At 46.5% G+C, this 19773-nt stretch overlaps 2 protein-coding genes and 2 long non-coding RNA genes across 10 annotated transcripts in view; 2 read left to right on the forward strand and 2 right to left on the reverse strand.

Moving 5' to 3' along the window:
• Positions 1-4246: 4246 nt before the first annotated feature.
• On the forward strand, positions 4247-6195 carry LOC135393785 (uncharacterized). The gene is made up of 3 exons (XR_010422718.1): positions 4247-4394; positions 5249-5508; positions 6093-6195. It is a non-coding gene; the product is annotated as an uncharacterized LOC135393785 (long non-coding RNA).
• Positions 6196-6960: 765 nt separating this feature from the next.
• On the reverse strand, positions 6961-9543 carry LOC135393789 (uncharacterized). Its single transcript, XR_010422719.1, has 3 exons — positions 9369-9543; positions 7098-7222; positions 6961-7025 (listed from the first exon to the last, which is right to left on the reverse strand). It is a non-coding gene; the product is annotated as an uncharacterized LOC135393789 (long non-coding RNA).
• LOC135393786 (NPC intracellular cholesterol transporter 1-like) overlaps positions 8246-19773 on the forward strand; it is a 113768-nt gene continuing 102240 nt past the window's right edge. Inside the window, exon 1 of the mRNA XM_064624051.1 lies at positions 8246-8351. The gene's annotated coding sequence lies outside the window, so the exon portion shown is untranslated. The remainder of the gene's footprint in view (positions 8352-19773) is intronic.
• Positions 10502-19773, reverse strand: part of LOC135393787 (uncharacterized) — a 31594-nt gene continuing 22322 nt past the window's right edge. For all 7 annotated transcript variants that reach the window (XM_064624053.1, XM_064624056.1, XM_064624055.1 and 4 more), the window contains exon 2: positions 10502-14547. In XM_064624053.1, coding sequence (XP_064480123.1) covers positions 10774-14529 — 3756 coding nt within the window. In that variant the 5' untranslated portion in view covers positions 14530-14547 and the 3' untranslated portion in view covers positions 10502-10773. The remainder of the gene's footprint in view (positions 14548-19773) is intronic.

Below are 19773 nucleotides of genomic sequence, written 5' to 3' on the forward strand. Positions count from 1 at the left end.
GTGGTCTGCTTTCAAAAATTTCTCCTGTAATTTCTAACCGTGCATAAGCTCACATCCCTTAACATTATCTGACAAAGGCAGAAAGCTATGGTAGTTGGGCTTGCACTTTGCGTTGTTTGATGCACCATCTTACTGTATGTGGTGGAATGTCCATAGTTCCCAACAGGTGAAATGGGTAATCTTGTTCCAGGAGACAGTTCACCAGTGTATGTACAACAGTAGTACAACTGGTTCTTTGTTACACACTTGTCCTGTTGTGCTTTAACTCGACAACCTTTCCATTATGCTGTTTACGTTGTTATAGCAAATCCCAGAAAATAATTATTATGTACGTGATTATAATACAAAAAAGTCTGTCGGTGACGGATTGAAAATTTGCAGACTGCTTCCTATGCCCCATATCTAGCATGGTTCCAAATACCAGGCTCCATTTTAATTTTTTCAGACATCTTATTACAAAATCATCATCAATATAATCTTATTGCAAAAAAAAAGAAGAAATAAATAAAAAAACAGGATGCTCTCAAGCATAGGAGTAAATGCACAATGTAAAAGGGAATGTGAGCTGAAAAAAAATTTTGAGCAGTGTCATGTCTCTAGGTGGTGACTAAACAGCCAGATGAAGCAGCTTGCTGGAAAGATTGCACTGTATGGGGTTCACGGGTGTCTATTCCCTCTTAACATGCTGTTCTCCGTCCTTTGATAAAGCGTGACGTACTACTTCTGTTTCTGTGCCAGACATGAGCGTTTCACGTATCGTTCATGTTTCTTGTCCATTCTGATACCTGCACATACGTGCTTGGCTCATAGTGAAACGAAAATAGGTTGTGCTGTGCTGTTATTTTTTATTGCACAATGCCACTGTTGGGAATGTCTGTGCTACATTTCTCTCGCATATTTGTGCAAGCATGGGTGTGCTAGTGAGACCGCTTGACGAAGTATAAAAGAAAAATAATGTACATTTCTCCAGCTCTTTCTTTGTATATCGAAAGTTTCGACCTGAAAAATAGTTTAATCCAGTATCTCAGTCACGTGCAACATTTTTTTGTTTTGTTGCATTTGGTTTGCCATTTTGCTGTAACAAAGTTGATGAATAAACGTAAGTTTTTGTGTGTATTGTCCAGGTGTTGGATGTCATCACAAATGAACTTGCGATAGTGGCCCGAAGAAGAAAGTTTTGTGTCCAAAATATCGGTGGCTCTCGTCCTGGCCGGGAGTGTGGAGGGGATCCCCTCCACACCCTAACAAAGTGGCCATTCTTCCCCCCGGGCTGTTGAAATACCGTGCCAATGATGAGGACGGTGCCCAGAAGAAGAACAGTCTCTGTTCCAAATATCCGCGCCTCTCGTCTTGAGGCGCAAACATGACGAAATTTTGGACGTCTTTAGTGGAAGCCTAGAAAAGACATTGTCAGCCACATATGGTGGACCTTGGTCGAAAGAACAAGGCATGTGATCCGTATCCAGAGAGTGAAAACATTTGACTCTTTGTGGTCTCAAATAGCAGCACGGGCGGCTGTCACAAGAAAAACGCGAATATCGACCAGTGAACTTCTCGCAGCGCTTTCATGGTCATCACACGCACCATAGTCCGACACTAAAACTTTGGCGTTCTATAACTTTCACTGTGCAAGGAAACATTCGATTTTCCGTGCACTCAAATATCATATATGAAAGCATGTGCTTACAAAGTTTGAAGAATATTCGAGGTGTTCTCTCTCTCTCTCTCTTTTTTTTTAGGTATGGGCGCTCAAAAACCGCATTTTTTCAAATGACACGTGTGGTAGACGCCTCCATGCGTGACAGCAACCTGGCCTTGACACGTAAATTCGATATCAAATTATAGAGCTCAGTCTCCGCTACATGGCGATATTTTTCTCGTTTCACCAGCATGTACACAAGTGCCGCTGTGGGCGCAAGAATATGAGCGATTTTCGTCGCCGGCAACTTTGCGTATTTTTAGCTGCAAAATAACAAAATGTTGCCGGAACTGAACACACGCGTTGAAGCCAACATAGTTGGCAGTGCAAAGAAAGAGATTCAAAGTCGTGACCGCGTTCGTTGGAAAGATATTGAATGCCAAAATTGCTATCCTGAAAGTGCGTCGGACCTGCCCTACTCTTCCGGATACTTTTTTTTTTCTTTTCTGGGGAACTACGGGGCAACAAGAGAAAAAAATACTTCCTGTCCCATTCGCAATCTGAGTCAAGCTACAACATTTTTTTTCTTCAATAAAAATCACTTTGTATGTATTTGTCCTTTCTATGTATTCCAGACTCAGAACATCAATTCACATCATGTTGGACATGGGCCTATCCTTCGCCACGCGTCACTAAAGTCCGACCTTGTATCTGCGAGTTCTGACTGGAAATGCATTTCTGAAGGCATTCTAACCTTATTCTAACATGTCGAAGACGTAAAAAAGTAGCGTTACCGACGTTCCAGCTGAGACGTGAGGCAATCAACTCCCGGCCAGTCTGCATTCTTTTCGGGCTATTTTCCTCGCAATTATATATCCACACCAATAACGAAGTTATTCTGTATGACGGTCATATTAACTAATATCACCGTGAAGTTGCGTGACATATATTAGTGTTATTTGTAACAGTAATATATTTCACGCGTCTTATTCCGCTCGTGGCCACAGCTGCTTCGCGGCGCTGAATCAAGAAAAAAAAAATCATGTCAGCCTTGGGACACAGGTGAGCCTTGCTCTCACCTCCTTTTTTGCCAACAGAGGCTTCTCCTCACATCACCTCACCCAACACCACCTAGAAACAAAGTCTAGACGTATCATGTAAGAGCCCGCCAATCATCACCGTGCTTTCTGCGGTCATATAGAGAAGAGCCACCTTTAGCCGCATATGCAGTCACTGGTAGCCATTGATAGCCTGTATTTGAAATCATCTGCGGCGATTGGATGACCACGCGCCTCCCGTGGGCTAGTGGTTACGGTGTGGGCATTGACCTGAGAGGTGGCCCGGGTTCGAATCCGCCCGGGAGTTTTCCCTGGTCTCCCCAGGACTCAGGGTCCTCAATGCGATAGTTGCGACGTTGCACGCCTTCGACTACCACAAGCAGTTCCCTCGTCACCAACACCATCACCGCCGCCGCTGCCTGTGATGAGGGTGAGGATGGCCACCTCTGGGCCTGTTTGCGTAAAAGTTGAGTACGAGTCTCAGGTTCATTCTCATGGCCTATACGGTATATTGTATTTGCTTGGGTACAGTGGCGTATCTAGAGCTACCTGCGCCCATGGCAACATGGTTAATATGATGTCCTTGGGGATGCGTTTTCGTGTGGTCCGCACTAGGTTTCACACTACAACCTCCATAATGGCGGGTGCTTTAGATCATTTATGAATGTGCCAGGTTGAGTGCCCGACCTGGCACATTCACACCCGACCACATAATGGCGCCCCTGTTCACCTGGCGCCCATGGCACCTGTCCACACCTGCCACACCCTAGATACGCCACTGCTTGGGTATATATTATATTTCCTGCGTGAGCGCCGAGTGCGTGCTCAATGCCCTGCCAAGGCTATTGAGATGGAGTAAGACTTATACTCAACTGTCATGCAAACGTGCCTTGGTCTTTGTGTTTCCGTCCGCACTTCTCGTGCACTCTAGTGGCACACGTTTTCAGCCGTCTTCTTCATACTTCATATCTACTCAATGTCGGGAGCACGGCTGCCTGCCCGATCCTCTGTGGTTAGCCGTTGGGATTGAAAAACAGAAGACCCCGGTTGAAGGTTCGTGGAAAGAGGGAGAGCGTCACGCCAGAAACATTCAGAGTTGACGCTTCCGTGAGGTCGCATTCTGCACTAAAACAAACACAACGGACAGCCAAACCACCTGCGGGCATCGCGTTGCATACATTACCACAATTACGCGCTAAGAACGACCCTTCAACCGCAAACAACTTGGTACGGGTGTAGTCTACAACCGACATCACGGAGCTCACCATCATACACCTGGACGTGTAACACGCTCCCTGCGATTACAGTCTCGATGAGTACATAACTAGAAACATACTTTGTACCACGAGCTACATACGTAATCACATCCAGCACGACGGTCAAATGCACGTCCACGAGCCGCGATTCATTTTAAATGGAAATTGCGCGTTTCGGTGATGGCTGTCGTGACACTTCTAGATTGCGGTGGAATGTTTTGCGACTACAGCACGAGTCGTACGTTGTCAAATACGGCACGAATTGTGTGCTACTGTATTTCATGCCACCTACTGTGACTTGATATGACTGATATGACCCACGATGTGAGAGATGGCGGACTGCAACCAAGTTTTCAACAATAAATAGCGGGCGTATGACTAGAGAGTTCACCACATAGAATCAGTCTGAAGATTGCTCAAGGTACCGTGCACGTCCTAAATGTAAGTACTGTTTCTGCTGCCCTTTTCTTTCTTTTTTTCGCTATCTCGCTCTTCTTTATGCTGGTCGCTCGCGAAGTTTAAATCACGAAACGAACTTGCTTTCTCGGGGCATTGTGTATTCCAGAGATCGAAGCCACAAAGCGGCCACTTAGTCAGAGGTCATTGAGTCAAGTGGTTAAGGGAAATTATGAAAAAAAAAAAAAAATACACACGGAGTTTCTCCCGGTGGATTTTTACATGCTTTTGCCACTTAATTCTTGCTAAAGTTGCGGAGAACTTATCAAGCACTGTACTTTAAGAGGTCGTGAACATACTGTGGTTCTGCAACCAATTTCATTATACCATGAACGTTACTACTTATACAGGTTCTGTGCATTCCATGGGCGTACCGAGAGGGGGGCAAGGGGGAGGCGTGCCCCCCCCCTAGAGCTCCAAGGTCGCTCGTGAAAATAGTGCGTAATGCTTATTCTCAGATGTCATATGATAAGAGGAACCTCTGAATACCCGCACAGTCCGCAACGTCTGCGTCCAGAAAAAAGGGGGAGGGGGTTGCACGCTTGCACTCCGGAAGCTCTTTGCCCTCCCTTGGAAAAAAAAAAAAATCTTCGGAACGCCCATGGTGCATTCTGTATGGTCTTATCTCGGAGCAGTGCTCTTATCAAACGAGAATGATGAAAAGATCATCATGCTTCCTTTTCCACGGCTTTACGAGTATGATCATGTGCGGATTCCACAGTGGACATGACCACGGTTGTCCTGCGACGTAGCTGCCACGAACTACCGTCGTTATTCGAAAGCTAGGTATTTCTCATCGTTTTCATTTCTCTAATGGCAACGTTAATTTCTGTTTGCAGCTATTCAGAATGCTGCGCCGTCTGGTGATAGTCTTCGCTGTCCTGCTTCCACTAGTGTGGTCATACAGGCACAGATTTAGTCACCCACCCAAGTACCTGGTAAAGCCTCGGACACGTCAATACTACGTGGCCGATGACTCGGACGTGTTCTCTTCAGGCGACGGACAAGATCAACGCGGGGTAAACTTTCAACCTAGGTTGAAGAACAACAGAAGGTTCAATGCAGCAGACAACAACTTGGATCGAGACAAGACAACCAGGTAATTCTTTCATCGAAAGAAAGAAAAGGGGAGACAAATTTCTTTCACACGGCAAAGGGTTATTTAGTCCAGGGAATCAGGCATAGCCATTTATAGACATCAACAAAGGGGTGTGTGGGGAGGGGGGGGGACTGTGTTATTTCAAACCCCTTGCTTGTCCCTCTTCCTCCCCTTTGGGAACTTTTGGGTATTTAGTGTTGGGCTGTGCAAATGAGCATTTACTCTATGTGAGAAATTTGCCCTGCTCGGCAGGGGCAGGTCCTGCTGTCCTCGTGTTCCGTGTCTCTCGGCTTTTGCTCTTGAAGAATCGGTCGCTTCCGGAAACCCATCTATGAAACCGATAGCACTATGTCCGGCATCCGCCGGCAATCTATCCGGCTAATTTTTCCACCAAAAAGTACTCAGATATTAAATAATCATAATAATAATAATTATTATTATTATTATTATTTATGATGAGGTGCCCATAAACAACCCGAAGGCCCCGAAGGTCTGGGAAGATGTGAATGATGTGAAACAAGTTTTAGTGAAGGAGTGAAATTCGCATGTAAGTGTTGTAAACGTTTCGTTTTGTTGGATTTCAGGTACACCGGTCGCCGTTACGCTTACTTCAATCCATGCTAAGCTACAATTCTCGTCGGCTTTGAAGTTGAGCTGTTCTCGAAAATAAAATGCTTTAAAAATTGACTCCGTGTAGTCTGGAAATATCATTTCAAGTCTTCATCAAATATCAAGTCTTACGTTACTGCACTGCGTTTAGTCACAAGTTCAAAGAAACAAAAAGCTAGAAAAAGAAAAGACAGTTCAAAACCGTAATGTCAGTTTGTCGACGGAGCACATTTCTGTGAACCATTTCTTCGTGAAGTGATGTGGCCAGTTCTTGCAGGATTTGTCATGAGGTAAAAGAGACTGCGCCAGGGGAACTGATGGGAAGCAACTGTATTACTCACTGTGTGTGGACGAAAAGAAGCCGGATTGTCGAAGATGAGGACGACAGGATCAAAAGGAGTCGCGACACCTCGCACTGCTCATTGACTTAAAGTTCTTTTGACGCCACTATAGGGTATTACAGTGAACAGAAACGGAACATTGCAGACGACACAGATTTGCACGTTGGAAACGACAATCATTGCTGTGACAGTCACACAGCACGCGGATCTCAGTTTGGAGTTTGGGAACAGAAACACACCAACTTTAGTTTTAGTTACCAGAGCTGACATTCATCATATGCAGACGTTCAGCAACATTGCAGCGCCATCAGCTTGTCGCTGGTCTGGTAGCCTTGATGCTATGATGCATTGTTCTTGACCGTTGTCCTACCGACACGACGCAACGTACTACACAGCGCATAGTTCCCTCCCAGGCCCATCGGACAGCCCTCTGAGCTGCTGCCCGCCATGTCTAAGACTGGTCGAGGCAAAGTTGAAAGTGAGCCAAGCAAGATAGCAGCTTTTTTTCTTTTTTTTGATTTTATTGAACACAGGGTCATCCTCGCATGCTTTTCGGGGCTTGTTGCTCTGAAAACACAGAAAACGCAAATAGTTAAATTCGTGTGCGTACTACATGAATGAGGAAAAGGAAACACGTACCTCCCATCAGCCTACCGAGCATTGGATACAGTACCATGGATATGACGACAGATGCAAAGATGCAAAGCGTGACAACAGCGCAGGAAATTGCCATAAAGGTCTTATTCTCCACACATCTGGCCATTCTGAGACGAGAGTACGTATTATAATAATGACATTCAAACCATAGCACAGTTCTTGCGATACCGGAGCGATTTTTTCAGTTATTATCACAACATCTTCCCTCCCCATTATATGAACGAATTATTTTTTGGGTGCTGCTTTTCGTTATTGAACTAGATCCACGTATCGTTGCAGTCATTGCGCAAACATGTTGCTACAATTGAACCCCATTTGTCAAGAGGTAATCTTTTTCACTAATATCATCATCATCATTTTATGGAGATACCATTTTATCAAATTCAGAATTCAGAACTTGGTCTACTCACTTAACTATACATATAATAATTTTTGTACCTATAGCAATTTAACGTGCGTGCATCAAACGTATACCAGTGGTCCTTGAAATGGTCTTTAATTCGTTTAATTTCTGCATAATTGTGACAGTCCAAACATTTCGCGGTGCTCAGTAACTATAGGGTGCAAGTCAAATCTTGGCTTATTCACGACAGAGTTACGTTCCTCCGATCTCACGATCTGGTTTAACACATACTGGATTATATAAAGAAAAACCATTGACCGCTACATATAGAAATGTTTGTCGTGTTACTGTGTCAGTTTTTCGCGTTAACTTGTCCACTATAGAGAGAACGATGTGTCAGGCAACATGCAGCCAGATCACATTTACGACAACCTAACATTACAGTTCTTTATCGAAAGGAGATAAGCTACTGCAAATTTCCTTTTTTTACTAGGGCAAGTAGATAAGTTTCGCTTTTGTGTACCACCAGACTGCACCTGATGAGAGCTTTAGCTTTATCAGGTATCAGGCGCAGCGCAGGCAAAGCAATGATTCGAGTTGCTTGGCTGGGCTTCGCCGCGAGTGACGACCTGAGCCCCTACGTCATCGATTACGTTTTGCCGCCGCGCAAAGCATGCTGGTGGGCACTATCAGATATCAGCTTTATTTCCCGCTTCTTGCCCACCGCAGCAAAATATAACCTCGAACCAGTCTTCTCGTGACGCCACATGTTTGTACCCTCTGCAGTAGCGCAGGAACAGAATATCACACGCATACCGTGGTAAGCAGGGACTAAGGACGCACAGGTAGTGTCGCCGTGGAGCAGCCGCATACAACTGATGTTCAGTTGAAAGGTAACTCGTGTGTTCAGGTTGTTTAGACCCAAGAGCATTTCTTATCGGTGTTAATTAATGTTGCTATTCTCAAGTGTTCTTTGCGGCCCGCCTTCCTCAAAACTCGAGGGATCGACGAGAATACCATTTGCTGGATCCATCTTGGCGTACGTTGTGTGAGGACGCTCGCATAGGCGCCGAAACATTACAAGTAAATTTTGTTGCCCGTTAATTGTGTCAAGCCGGTGTTTAATATTTTTTCGTCATGACTTCTCCTGGCTTTTGGTCTATCTTGTATCATTTCGTTTAGAACATGACGCATGTACGGGGCTTGTGTAGTAGTAAAGCGTAGCAGTTCTCGATCCCCAGGATCTGGATCAGGTCCAGAATCTGGGTTCCATCTGGAATAGCTTTTTCATCTTCAAAACTTGGGTCAGGATATCGTTAATAACCCATGGTTCCTCTTCCACTTTGCTAATGATGTCCTGAAGCACCGTGCTGCCCACCACAACAGTCCTGGGTTGATGCACAGGGAACGCGTGACCCCCTACAGTTAGAGAGATTACCTCGTCTTCCTGAATCCAGATTCCCAGATGGAATTCCAGAATCCCCAGGAATCAGGGGTTCAGGGAAGTAAAGCGTAGCAGTCGAGATTTGCCTAAAATACTTTCCTCCGTCTCTTTCACAATTTCGAAGCATGATATGCTGTTATGTTGCTCCACGTTTAGCAAATATGCCTTCTAGGGTGACTTCCAAAGCGACAGACAGCTCATGAAAATAGCAGTATAGTATAGGGTATTGTCACCGTATATGACACAGTGTTTAGCGCCTCATACATAATTGATGACTCAAAATTTGACTCGATATTTGCTGACACATTTGGCGTGACAAGTTTGATGACTTGATATTTGAAAGCCTCCGTATTCTTTTTTTTTTTTTTTTTACAGTAAGGATAAGCAATGAAGTCTCGGGAAACCCTGCTTGCGCATGAATGCTCTTTTCTGTATAGCGCTGTTCGAGTGACAGGAAGAAACTGACCGAATCCAACTTCCATGGTTCTTTGTCGTGAGCGTCGCTTCGTCGTTATCCGTGGTCGAAACGTGTCTTTTTCGTAGTTTAGATCGTTGATGAAGTCTCTCTTGCCTTTGAGATATTTGTTGTTGATGTCCATGACAGGTGCTTCTTCTTCTTCTTTCTTTCTTGATACCGTTTATCTCCATAACCACCTACTGGTGCCGAAATACTCATTTCATGTATAATTACGTGTTTGAAGCACGCTTCACGTTACTCTTACGAATATTGGCGGCTGCAATGACAATGTGCGGTAATGTATTAGACAAAAATGATTATAATTGACCATGTTCAAGTTAAGTTTGGTCGAGCAAACCAGAAAAAGGAGAGAGAAACGAGCGAACGAGGAAAATAAAATAAAGAAAGTAGAAAAAAGTTGGCTGCATTTTTGGGCGTTCCGGCAAAGGTTATGTACGCTCTGAGCTTTATGGGATTGTCTTCCAATCTACGGGCGCCCGCCCACACTCGTGCCTTCTTCTCTCTCTCAACTGTTACGGACGGACCTACACGTTGGTGGCCATAATATAAAGTTATCGCTTTGAAAGGAATTCGTCCGACGCCCGACGATAGTCAACTGGACTTTTAGGATTAAATTCATGAAAGGGGCCGAGAAACCACACGGATAGAACTTTGTCCTGGCGGGGTCTGTACGCCTCAAAAGTCCAACCTCTCCCACATCCTATTATTTTTTATGCTACCGAGTTTTAAAAATCACCCATTTTCGAGCCCCCCGACCGTGGCGCCAAGCTGTGCCTAGGAACTCCATGAAATAGGCGGGAAGTGACGCATTGACCGGTTGCTCTGCGTCATATTGCGCTTCCGCTTATTCCGAGCACTTCGCCACGTCCTTGTTTGCAGGCGTCGTCATGAGGACGGGAAACTACGCACTTTCGTTGCGCGATCGGTGCTACGTCATACCGAGATCGGGCGAGGAGGAGGGGAGTGAAAGGATCTCCTCATATTCAAAGTGCCATAACTCCGTGACGTAGGAGCGCAGCGTGAAGGGGTTTCCACGGAGATGTTTGGCATCCATACAGCAACTACATTTCAACCATGATTTCGTGTAATATTCGGGATTGGATTCACAAGCCCCGCTGAACTGGCATGCATGCGCGCAATTTTATTTCAGGAATAACCACGTACATAATACACTTTAATCGGTTACTGCCTGGGTACATGACAAATATGCAAACACTTTTCTCTCCCGGCATCGGAAGAACATGGCACCACCAGGAATAAGCAAACAAAAAAATTACCCCTGTCAGTTCATTATACCTTTTATGACCACTCACGATCACAACAAATGGACACACGGAGCAGAGTAGATATACATAATACACTATCCGAATTCTTTATTCGCTCAAATCTTCTCTCATCTGTTTGGCTCGGGAGGAACGTCGTACTCTACCCCATTCAGTGTCAACTTTTTGGGTGTCTTAGAATCCTCGTCCAATTTGATTTTCATCTTGAGACTCTTCAAGTCCTTCTCAAACGCCTCCCAACGGTCCAAATTATCCCTCACCATTTTGTAGATATCGCCCGGGAGGTGATACGTGTCACTGGACATATTGATGGTGGCGTTGGGCAGGTGTCTTTTCACGTTGTAGAATACACCCTCAAAGCCGATCCTTATATTTGTTCCTTCTTCTTTCACTGTGAGTCCAAAGCTTCTTAGGAATTCCCCAGTTTGCTTCCAATCGACGCTCGCAGTCGACAGGCCATCAGCTAGTTGCTTGAGCTGTTTCGGGATTGTGTATTCTTTACCTTCAGAGACGATAGAGTACTTGAAAATTATGCCGATGTCTCCAACATCATCACCGTGTCTGAAACCCGTGATCCAGCCGTCCTTGTCGGTGACCACAGTGGCTCCTGCCTCGTGGATAGCAAGCACGAGGTCTCCGAACGTCACTTCCTTTTGCTTTTGACGTTCGGCGTACTTTTTTGCGTCTTGCGGGATAACGTAGGTTTTACCCTTCACGTGTACCGTTAGCGATGCTTTACTTGACGTCTGTTTAGAAACAACGTATCGCTTACCGTTGAAGCGTAGATCTACGATACGGTTCTTCACAACGTGCGGAATGATTCCAGCCGCTTTGACTGTGGCGATGGTTTCGTCGAGGTTTAGCGAAGACGCTCGGGCCACCAGGACGTCCGCGATGAAGTTATAAATACCGGAAGGCACAGAGTATGTCTTGGAGGTTCCAGCGTGAATGAAGAGGGTGATTGTAGCGGGAAACATGTATCGCCTGCCTCCAATAACAGCTCCCACGATGGAATCATCTGATATCACCAGCGGAACTTTGGACTTCTGGAGCTTGATCGTAAGCTTTGCTGCGAAAGAGGGGTCCTTCTCGATACGAGTGAAAATGACGCGGAAATCTTGCGGAAATATGTACTTCTTTCCTCCAATAACTTGTTTTACGCTTACTACGTGTGGTATTGGAATAACTTGTCCGTTGATTGTGATGGATGCAATCGAGCCGTCTGGTCGTTTCTTGACGTCTACCTTTGTGCCAGGCTTCTGCTTTTTCATCTTCAAAACTTCGGTCAGGATATCGTTAATAACCCATGGTTCCTCTTCCACTTTGCTAATCATGTCCTCAAGCACCGTGCTGCCCGCCACAACAGTCCTGGGTTGATGCACAGGGAACACGTGACCCCCTACAGTTAGAGAGATTACCTCGTCTTCCGGACCTAACTCCATTTCGATGCCCTTCTGCTCCAAAGCAGGGATAAGAGTTACGAGTGAAATACCTCTGGACTTGGCAAAGTTCACAAATCTCTGCACGTCTCTTGGAAACACGAACTGCTGATTTTCAACAGTGACGACAACCTCCACGGTTTCTGTGACCTCTGATACGGACGTGTGAAACACAGTCCCGTGGATTGACACACCGGTTATTTCGTTGTTGTTACCTAGTTCAACTTGAATGTTGTTCCGTTCCAAAATTTTAATGATCGTGACGGCGGGGACGTGGTTCTCTCGAGCATATAAAAGAAGGTCGTCAAGTTCTTCTGGCAGGGTGAATCTTGTGTCATCTATCTGGACTTCCAAAGAAGGTTTCTCTTGCTTAACTATGGGAACTTCACGTTGGTTGAATCTAAGTGTTATTCTTCCTGTCGAAGGATCCTGTGTTACGCGTACACCGAGCTCTTGCAGCTTTTCTAACACGTGGTTCACATGCTCCGGAGACTCCAGCGACCCGATGAACTGTGCCATTTTATCTAAGTCCTTAGGAACACGATATTTCTTCTTGTTTAATATTATCAGTAGCTCAATCTCAACTGGAAGATATAAAATATCCATGCCCTTCAGAACGGAACTAACTTTGCCGTCCTCATTGAAGAGAATGGTGTAACCGGCCTCCTGGAGTTTTTGCAAGAACAATCCTGCTCCCAACCTCCTACTGAGGAGGTCATCCGCAAGCCTATCGTTGTCTTTAGGAAGCACATACCGAAACTGGTTAATAACCAGAATGGTCTGCTTTTTTGGTTTCATGCGATACGTCTTGCCGTTAAATTTCAGACCGATGACTTCGTTGTTTGGTGAAAGAACTGGTTGGATTCCGGTGATTTCGTAGATATACGCCACATGCTCTGCAGACAAGGTTTTTGTCTCCAGAACTTTGATGAGTTCTGGGATATCTGTCGGTATTCGAAATTTTCTTTCGTCAACTTGTATTTGAAGGTTGATGAAAACAGGAAAAGGCACAAGGATGCCTTGCATAAGTATTCCTCTGATGGTAGATGTTTTCTCATCCACGTCCAGATAAATTCCTTTGTTCTGAAGCTCTAGTAGAAGCTCGCCAGTAAGTCTTCTGTCAGGATTAAAGAGTATCTTCTCCAGATCTGCCGGGATGGTGTACACTTTTTTCCTGAGGGTCACCTTGATGGGTGTAACCGTCTTGACTGGGTAGACCTTGCTTTCAAATTCGACACTAATTATTCTTCCATGCTCCGTTCTCCTGGTCCGGAAGCCATAAAACTCTAAGAGGGCCAACACTTGATAGAAGGCTTGTGGATCGTCTTTTACTTTGTTCAGGAGTATTTCGAGATCTTTTGGAAGGGTGTATTTGACGTCGTGCACCACAACAACAATGTCTACAGGACGCGGCAGACTGTAGGTCTTCCCCAAAATGGTGACGGCCACAAGTTTACCGTTTTTGATTACAGGCTTTCCATGAATCTGCTTAATCGCAGTCATGATAGCATCCATCTTTTGGTCTTCCACACTGACGAACTTGAGAAACCTTTGAACATCAACTGACAGGTCAAAAACGGATCCGCTTACATCGATGGGTATCTTCGGGACAATTGGTTCATGAAGACGGTATCTCACGCCTTTGATAATTACGAACGTGATCGGCTTGGTCAAATCATCGGGGAACTTAACGCCTTGAGACTTTAAGACTTCGTAAGCGGTCACGAAGCTATCAGGATTCTTTTGCACAATATCAAGAGTATTTTGCACACTGACAGGTATCTCGCTAGGGGGACGCTCTGTCACGATTTCTGGGGTAACGGTTTCGACACTTTCGGTTGCGCCATGCACCGGGGCACTTGACGGTTTCGTCGATGGTAACGTTATTGTTTCCGATTTCACCCACGTCACCGTGGTCGCTTCTTCCGGCAGAAAGGTAGGCTTCGTTGCAGGCGCAGGGGTTGTTGGTCTCGTGGTTGTCGTAGTCGTGGTAACATGTACCGTAGTAGGTGTTGAAAGAACGCTTGGTCTTACGGACGGCACTTTTGGCGTTGCTTTTTTGTGCGCTGGTGTTGTCTTCTTGATCTCCTCGAGGACATTCCGCGTAAGAATCGCCTCAATTACCTCTTCGACGAATGAATACTTCTGCAGAATGCGCACTAGCTTTGGCTGAACGTTGTTTGGTATGTGAAAGTCTTTTTCATTGACCTTGAACGTTACGTAGTGGGTGGATATGTTTCGCGACAGTAATTCGATGACTTCGACTAGCGGTATTGTCAAGGGCCCTTCGATGATCACAAATCGGCCGTCAGGTTTTTGCAGGATGACTTTCTGAAGGCACTCTTCTGAGCAGCTGTCCTGCTGTAGAGCTCCTAAGACAGCGAGACATCTGAAGCCAAGAAGTACGAGCAAGATGGCGGGGGCCATTGGAGTTGGACGTGTTCACTGTAACGACAACATACATTTCCTTTGAGTAAGACTCGTGACGTGCCTCTGTGAACGCAGGATGTGCAGAAAGGGTGCTTAGCATGGTACTGGAGGGGGGGGGGGGTGCACGTGCATTCCTTGAAAGTGCAGGGCAGCTTTGCCAGAAGCGTTTCCTTCCTTCCTTCCTTTCTTTTTTTTTTAAATGCTGTAGCTGATTTAGGATTGTTGATGACATATCTGTAAGAGCTTGTCTAGTTCAATAGATTTGTTACTTCGTCCTGGTGTGACGCTTCCCCGATGCAGTTCTAAAGGTCATGCTAGGCGGTAACAAAGGGAAGAAAGACGCTGTGCGTAGTAACGTTTAGTGATACCTTATCAGTACCCTTTTTCCAGGCACGATGTTAAACAGAGTTGACAATCATTCATAAACAAGGTGAGGGCAGATTAAATTAGACTGGACAAGAAAGGGAAACACAACGTGAGCGAATTTTCCTACTAGTTGTCCACGCACAATCGCATGGTATTTGGTTCGATGGCAATAGCTTAGAAGATATCGTTGGAGGAAACCGAGTGAGTAACAAACATTCGGAAAAAGCCATCCCTTCGGCCTTATAGCGTTGTGTCGTTTACCATAACGAGAGAGCGGATTTTTATGCACTAACAGGTAGCGCTCTTTGTCGCATAAATCGTTCTGGGCCAACCAACGCTCAAAATAATATCGTTTTATCTTCCTATTGGAAGGAAAGTTGATACGTAAAAAGGTGTGTGCGCCCTCCTTTCTCAGCTTATCGGGAGACAGAGCGATATCATGATGATTGGCATACTGCGTGCTATGCGGCTAAAAATCAGCTCTCTAACCATAACATAAGCCACTGTTCCATGAACACGACAGAAACGGGTCGATTTGGTTTATCGCAGGAAATCCTCTCCAATCAGGCCGCGTCAACCAATCTTCTAGGAAGGATTGATCTGAGGAGGTGCGATGAGTCAACTCGACCCGTTTCTGTCGGGTTCCTATAGGCTCCTGCAGAGGGAGGCTCAGATAAGGCTCACAGATGAGGCTCATCAGGCGCCATGCGTGAACTAACTTGACGCCTTTAACCCGCGGTTTATCTGTTGAAAAAATGTGTTCCGATTCCATGCTGCAGCAGTCCCGTCTTTTTGTGTGGCTGCCTCCCAGGCTTTGCAAGACCGTGCCAGCTAGCTCACTCGTATTTTTGTCACAGATATTTACTGACGCGTCAGCAGCCCAACTGGGTCAACCTGCGCTTTCTACATTCCAAGCTGTGGCACTCAACACTCCGTTCGCTTGTACCACCACGGCAGAATTATATAGAATTCTACACGCCCTTATGAATGTCGCTAATGCGTCAGACTCATGTGTTGTCCTCAGTGACTCTAAAAGTGGATTAACTGCACTTCGTACAGGGAAGGTAACCAGCAGCCTCTCACTTGTGGTCCAAGACATCAGCGCCGCGCTCTAGACAAAAGCTCTAGACAAAGGTCACGACATCCGGCTACAGTGAATACCGGGTCACGTGGGCATCCGCGGCAACGAACTAGCCTGACACTGAACGCTCACCAGAGCGAGCCCAGACAGAAAGTCTATTTCACCGGCTACGACGCGAAGCGTACTCTTGGTCTTCTGCGAACCCGACTGGTAAAACGTGCTGGAACGTGCTTATGGTGCCTAATTCCGTCTCATTACTGAAAAGAGCAAGGCCACCAGGAATGAGAATGACGCCATTCACCCAGCAGCCTTCGGTTCTGACGTCTACGCAGAAGACAGTATTGAAAACGGCGAAATATCTCTCATATGGGCTTCCAAAGTGGACGGCTATTTATTTTGATGATGACGGATGGAGTGTTTCATTCCGACAGATCGAGAGTTAACGCACGCTTAGCAATTATTCAATAAATCACTGGTAATTTTTTTGGACGTGTTTCTTGCTTCAAGTCTGATTTGGCTTCTGGCAACCAGCGGCAGCTTATCTGCGGGAGCAGCTTATGCGTCAGGAAGTTTACCACAAGTTCGCCAAGAGCTATGCGGCCTTTTCGCGGTGCGGTGAATACAGGTGAAACTATATGTGCTGAGACTATATATCGCTGTACATATTAGTGTTTTCTGGGCTTCTCTTATGACGTGCTTGCAATTCCTAAAACAAAAATAATACAAAAGATGAAGCAAACACAAGTATAAGATAACGAGGATGGTGTGAAGTGTAGATGACATGAAAGGTCAACCCATAATTTGTACATGAGGTTTGTCGTCTGGAGGAAGTGACGCACCACTGACGGGAGTGGCGCACAGGGCCAAGGTAATACAGAAACGTCTATGTGTGCATGTCCCAGGGCAGTCCTTTGAGGGTGTCGCCGGCAGTGTTCTAACGTCTACAGTGCAGTAGTAGATACGCCGTGTCTGCTTCCACCCTGCAGGCTGCGCATGCTGAGGAGCTCAGTTGGCTCATCTTGAATAGTAGTGACGGTGTTTCGGCTGCGTTTAACAGTAAACGATGTACGATAGTTTCTTCCGTTCGGGTGAGCCGCAGAGTGGTCGTGTATTCCATCTTCGGGTCGATGGAGTGCAGGAATGTGTGTTCAGGCACAGCATTCTCTACGAAGTGTAGTGTGTTGCGGGCGCAGAGCCGCCATACCTGAATTCTGCTGGCGGACGACACATCGGTACTGATGCAATCGCCTCACCTTCCTCATGAGGACGGGGCGCACCGTAGTCAGCATGACCTGGCACCCAGTGGAACCAGACGGTGGTGGAGATGGCGAAAGGGCTCGACGTTGTCGGCCTCACAGATGTGGGCAACGTCACGACTGACGCCCTGGGCCGACTTCGAAGGGAACTGTGCCGACATATGTCTGAAAGCGTCTGAGGAAAACCCAAGAAAAACCCCAGCCGGCTCTGTGGAGGATGTTTCATGAGGAAGCTCAAATCCTTGCTGGATGTTATAACCTGGCAAATAATGCGGCCGTTGAGCTGCAAACCCTTGCAAACCCCAGGATGCCCCAAAGACGTGTCGTAGCACGTTGGTATAGTTGTTGGTTTTGGTTAAAATTATCTTGATGTGTTTCAACCATGTCAACCCTCTGCTATGATGATACACAGGTATTGATAATGCGGGACAAACTTCAGCGGCGTATCCCAAACATGTAGTTGGTACTTGCGAGAAGAGCGGCGCGTAAAAGCCATTGCTATCGTTTTAGTTGGCGAGATCGAGAGTCCGCGGTCGGCGAGGTAAGATGCAACTGTGAACACGATTAAGAACGCGGAGGGACACGCGGATACAATTGTGTCTAGAGCGGTCTGTAGACGGTGTTGGATCGTACCGCGGCGGGCAGCTGCGGTCCAGATGCACACGTAGTGAGCGTATATTGTTATGTGAGTGTGTTCACGTAACTGTAAGGGGAGTGAAGCCATAATGATGTTGAAGAACAGTGAGCTGATACGCTTCCTTGTGGAACACCGCGGTGAACGGGATATGTGGTCGTGTCTCTCTCTGAAGTGCGCACAAATAGGAACCGATAAGAGAGGATGTCTTGGATCCATGAGAGTCGCCGGCCCCCATTCCAACCTCTTGAAGTGTTGCGACGATGACGCTGTGCAGCACGCTGTAGTATGCCTTCATCACGTCGAAAAAAAACCGTCAGCTGTTAGCTGTCCTTTAGTCCGAGCTTGCTGGACGCTGCAGACAATGTCTATGACATTATCTATCGCCGATCTTCCTTGGCGAAATCCCACCATGGCTTCTGGGAAATAGACCCTGGTTTCAAAGTACCAGTTTAAGCGCGAGTGGATCATGCTTCTCCATGATTTTGCCTATGCAGGTGGTAAGGGTAATTTAGCGAAATGAATCGATGTTGTGCGGAGCACGGTAGCAGTAACACGGCTGTGCGTTTCTCAATGTTTGTAACATTCACAGTTCACGTTAAGATACGGTCTACGAACAGACGTCCGCTTTACGTTTTTCTCTGAGTTAAAGATATATTTTACGACTACTGCGAGACGAGCAGCCATTTTCCGTGCTGTCTAGCAGGGCTACCACACGAAGTGACCACAATGACCAGTGACCAATCACTTGTGAGCACGCAAAATATTTTAGCTGTATGTCCTACCACTGCGTAATTACAAAACCGCCCTGAAAAAGCTGCAATGCGCGGAGCTTCGGTACCACGGTGGTACGGACGGTGTTGTAAGGTCCTGCTCCTGGTGCAGTGTAGTCCTGCTGTAAGGAGACGCCTGACATAAGGGAAAGACGTCTTCTTACGGTCATGGCGCGGCGCTGGCCACATACGCGGGACGTCCCATTAGTTCCCAGTCTGACACTGAAGGACCTGGCACTTTGTCATACGATATGGGCGCTCTTCAAGATTGGCGCCACTGGAAATAGCGCGCTACGCGGCTTTCCTGTGACGGCTGGGGATCCGCAGGGTTGAACTAAAATGAATAAGAGTGAGTGAGTGAGTGAAAAAGAAAAAAGAATGGAGTAAATTGGCACCACCAACGTGGAAGAAAGTGAAGGCACGTGCAGTCATCTACCATTTGTGTCAGAAGGGCCTCATTCCGGAAGACATCTACGAGGACATGACGGCCTCGTTAAGAGGGGACACCCGATCCTACAGCATGGTGAAGAAGTGAGCCGCAGAATTCAAGCGAGGACGGGAGAGCCCCGAAGACTGCCCCCGTCTTGTCAGGCCCGCCGATGTGACCGCACAATTAAAGATCCTCGTATGCACGTTGAGTTCATGACAGATCGCCGTGTCGACACCCGGACCGTGCCGCCAGGTCACAGGCATATCCAAAAACACAGTTGAGAGTGTCTCGACCCGATACCTTGACGTTTCTGTCAAATGGGTCCTAAAAGCTCACGCATTACACCACATTTAGGCCCACCCATCAAGGCCAAAGACGCGGTATGCACTGGGAGACCTCCCCCCCTCCCCCCAACGGTGCTTCTGGGGCGATTGGTGCCATCCATTCCACTCCTGCGGCTGTTCTGTGGTCAACCATCCGCCATACTCTCCAGATGTCGTCCCATCGATCTTCCATCTGCCCCCTCAAGATGAAGAAGGAACTTTCTTGTCCCCTTTCCCGGTGGTGACGCCATTAACACCTAACACGTTATTCAAGGAACAAAACTCTCTTCCTCACGGGGAGCATCGTCGCCGTGTGGCCGTTTGCAATGAAGTACGTTGAAAGGTAGGATTCGTTCATTCATCTCGGTCACCTACTTC

Source organism: Ornithodoros turicata, chromosome 5 (genome assembly GCF_037126465.1).
Source record: "Ornithodoros turicata isolate Travis chromosome 5, ASM3712646v1, whole genome shotgun sequence".
Classification (NCBI taxonomy): domain Eukaryota; kingdom Metazoa; phylum Arthropoda; class Arachnida; order Ixodida; family Argasidae; genus Ornithodoros; species Ornithodoros turicata.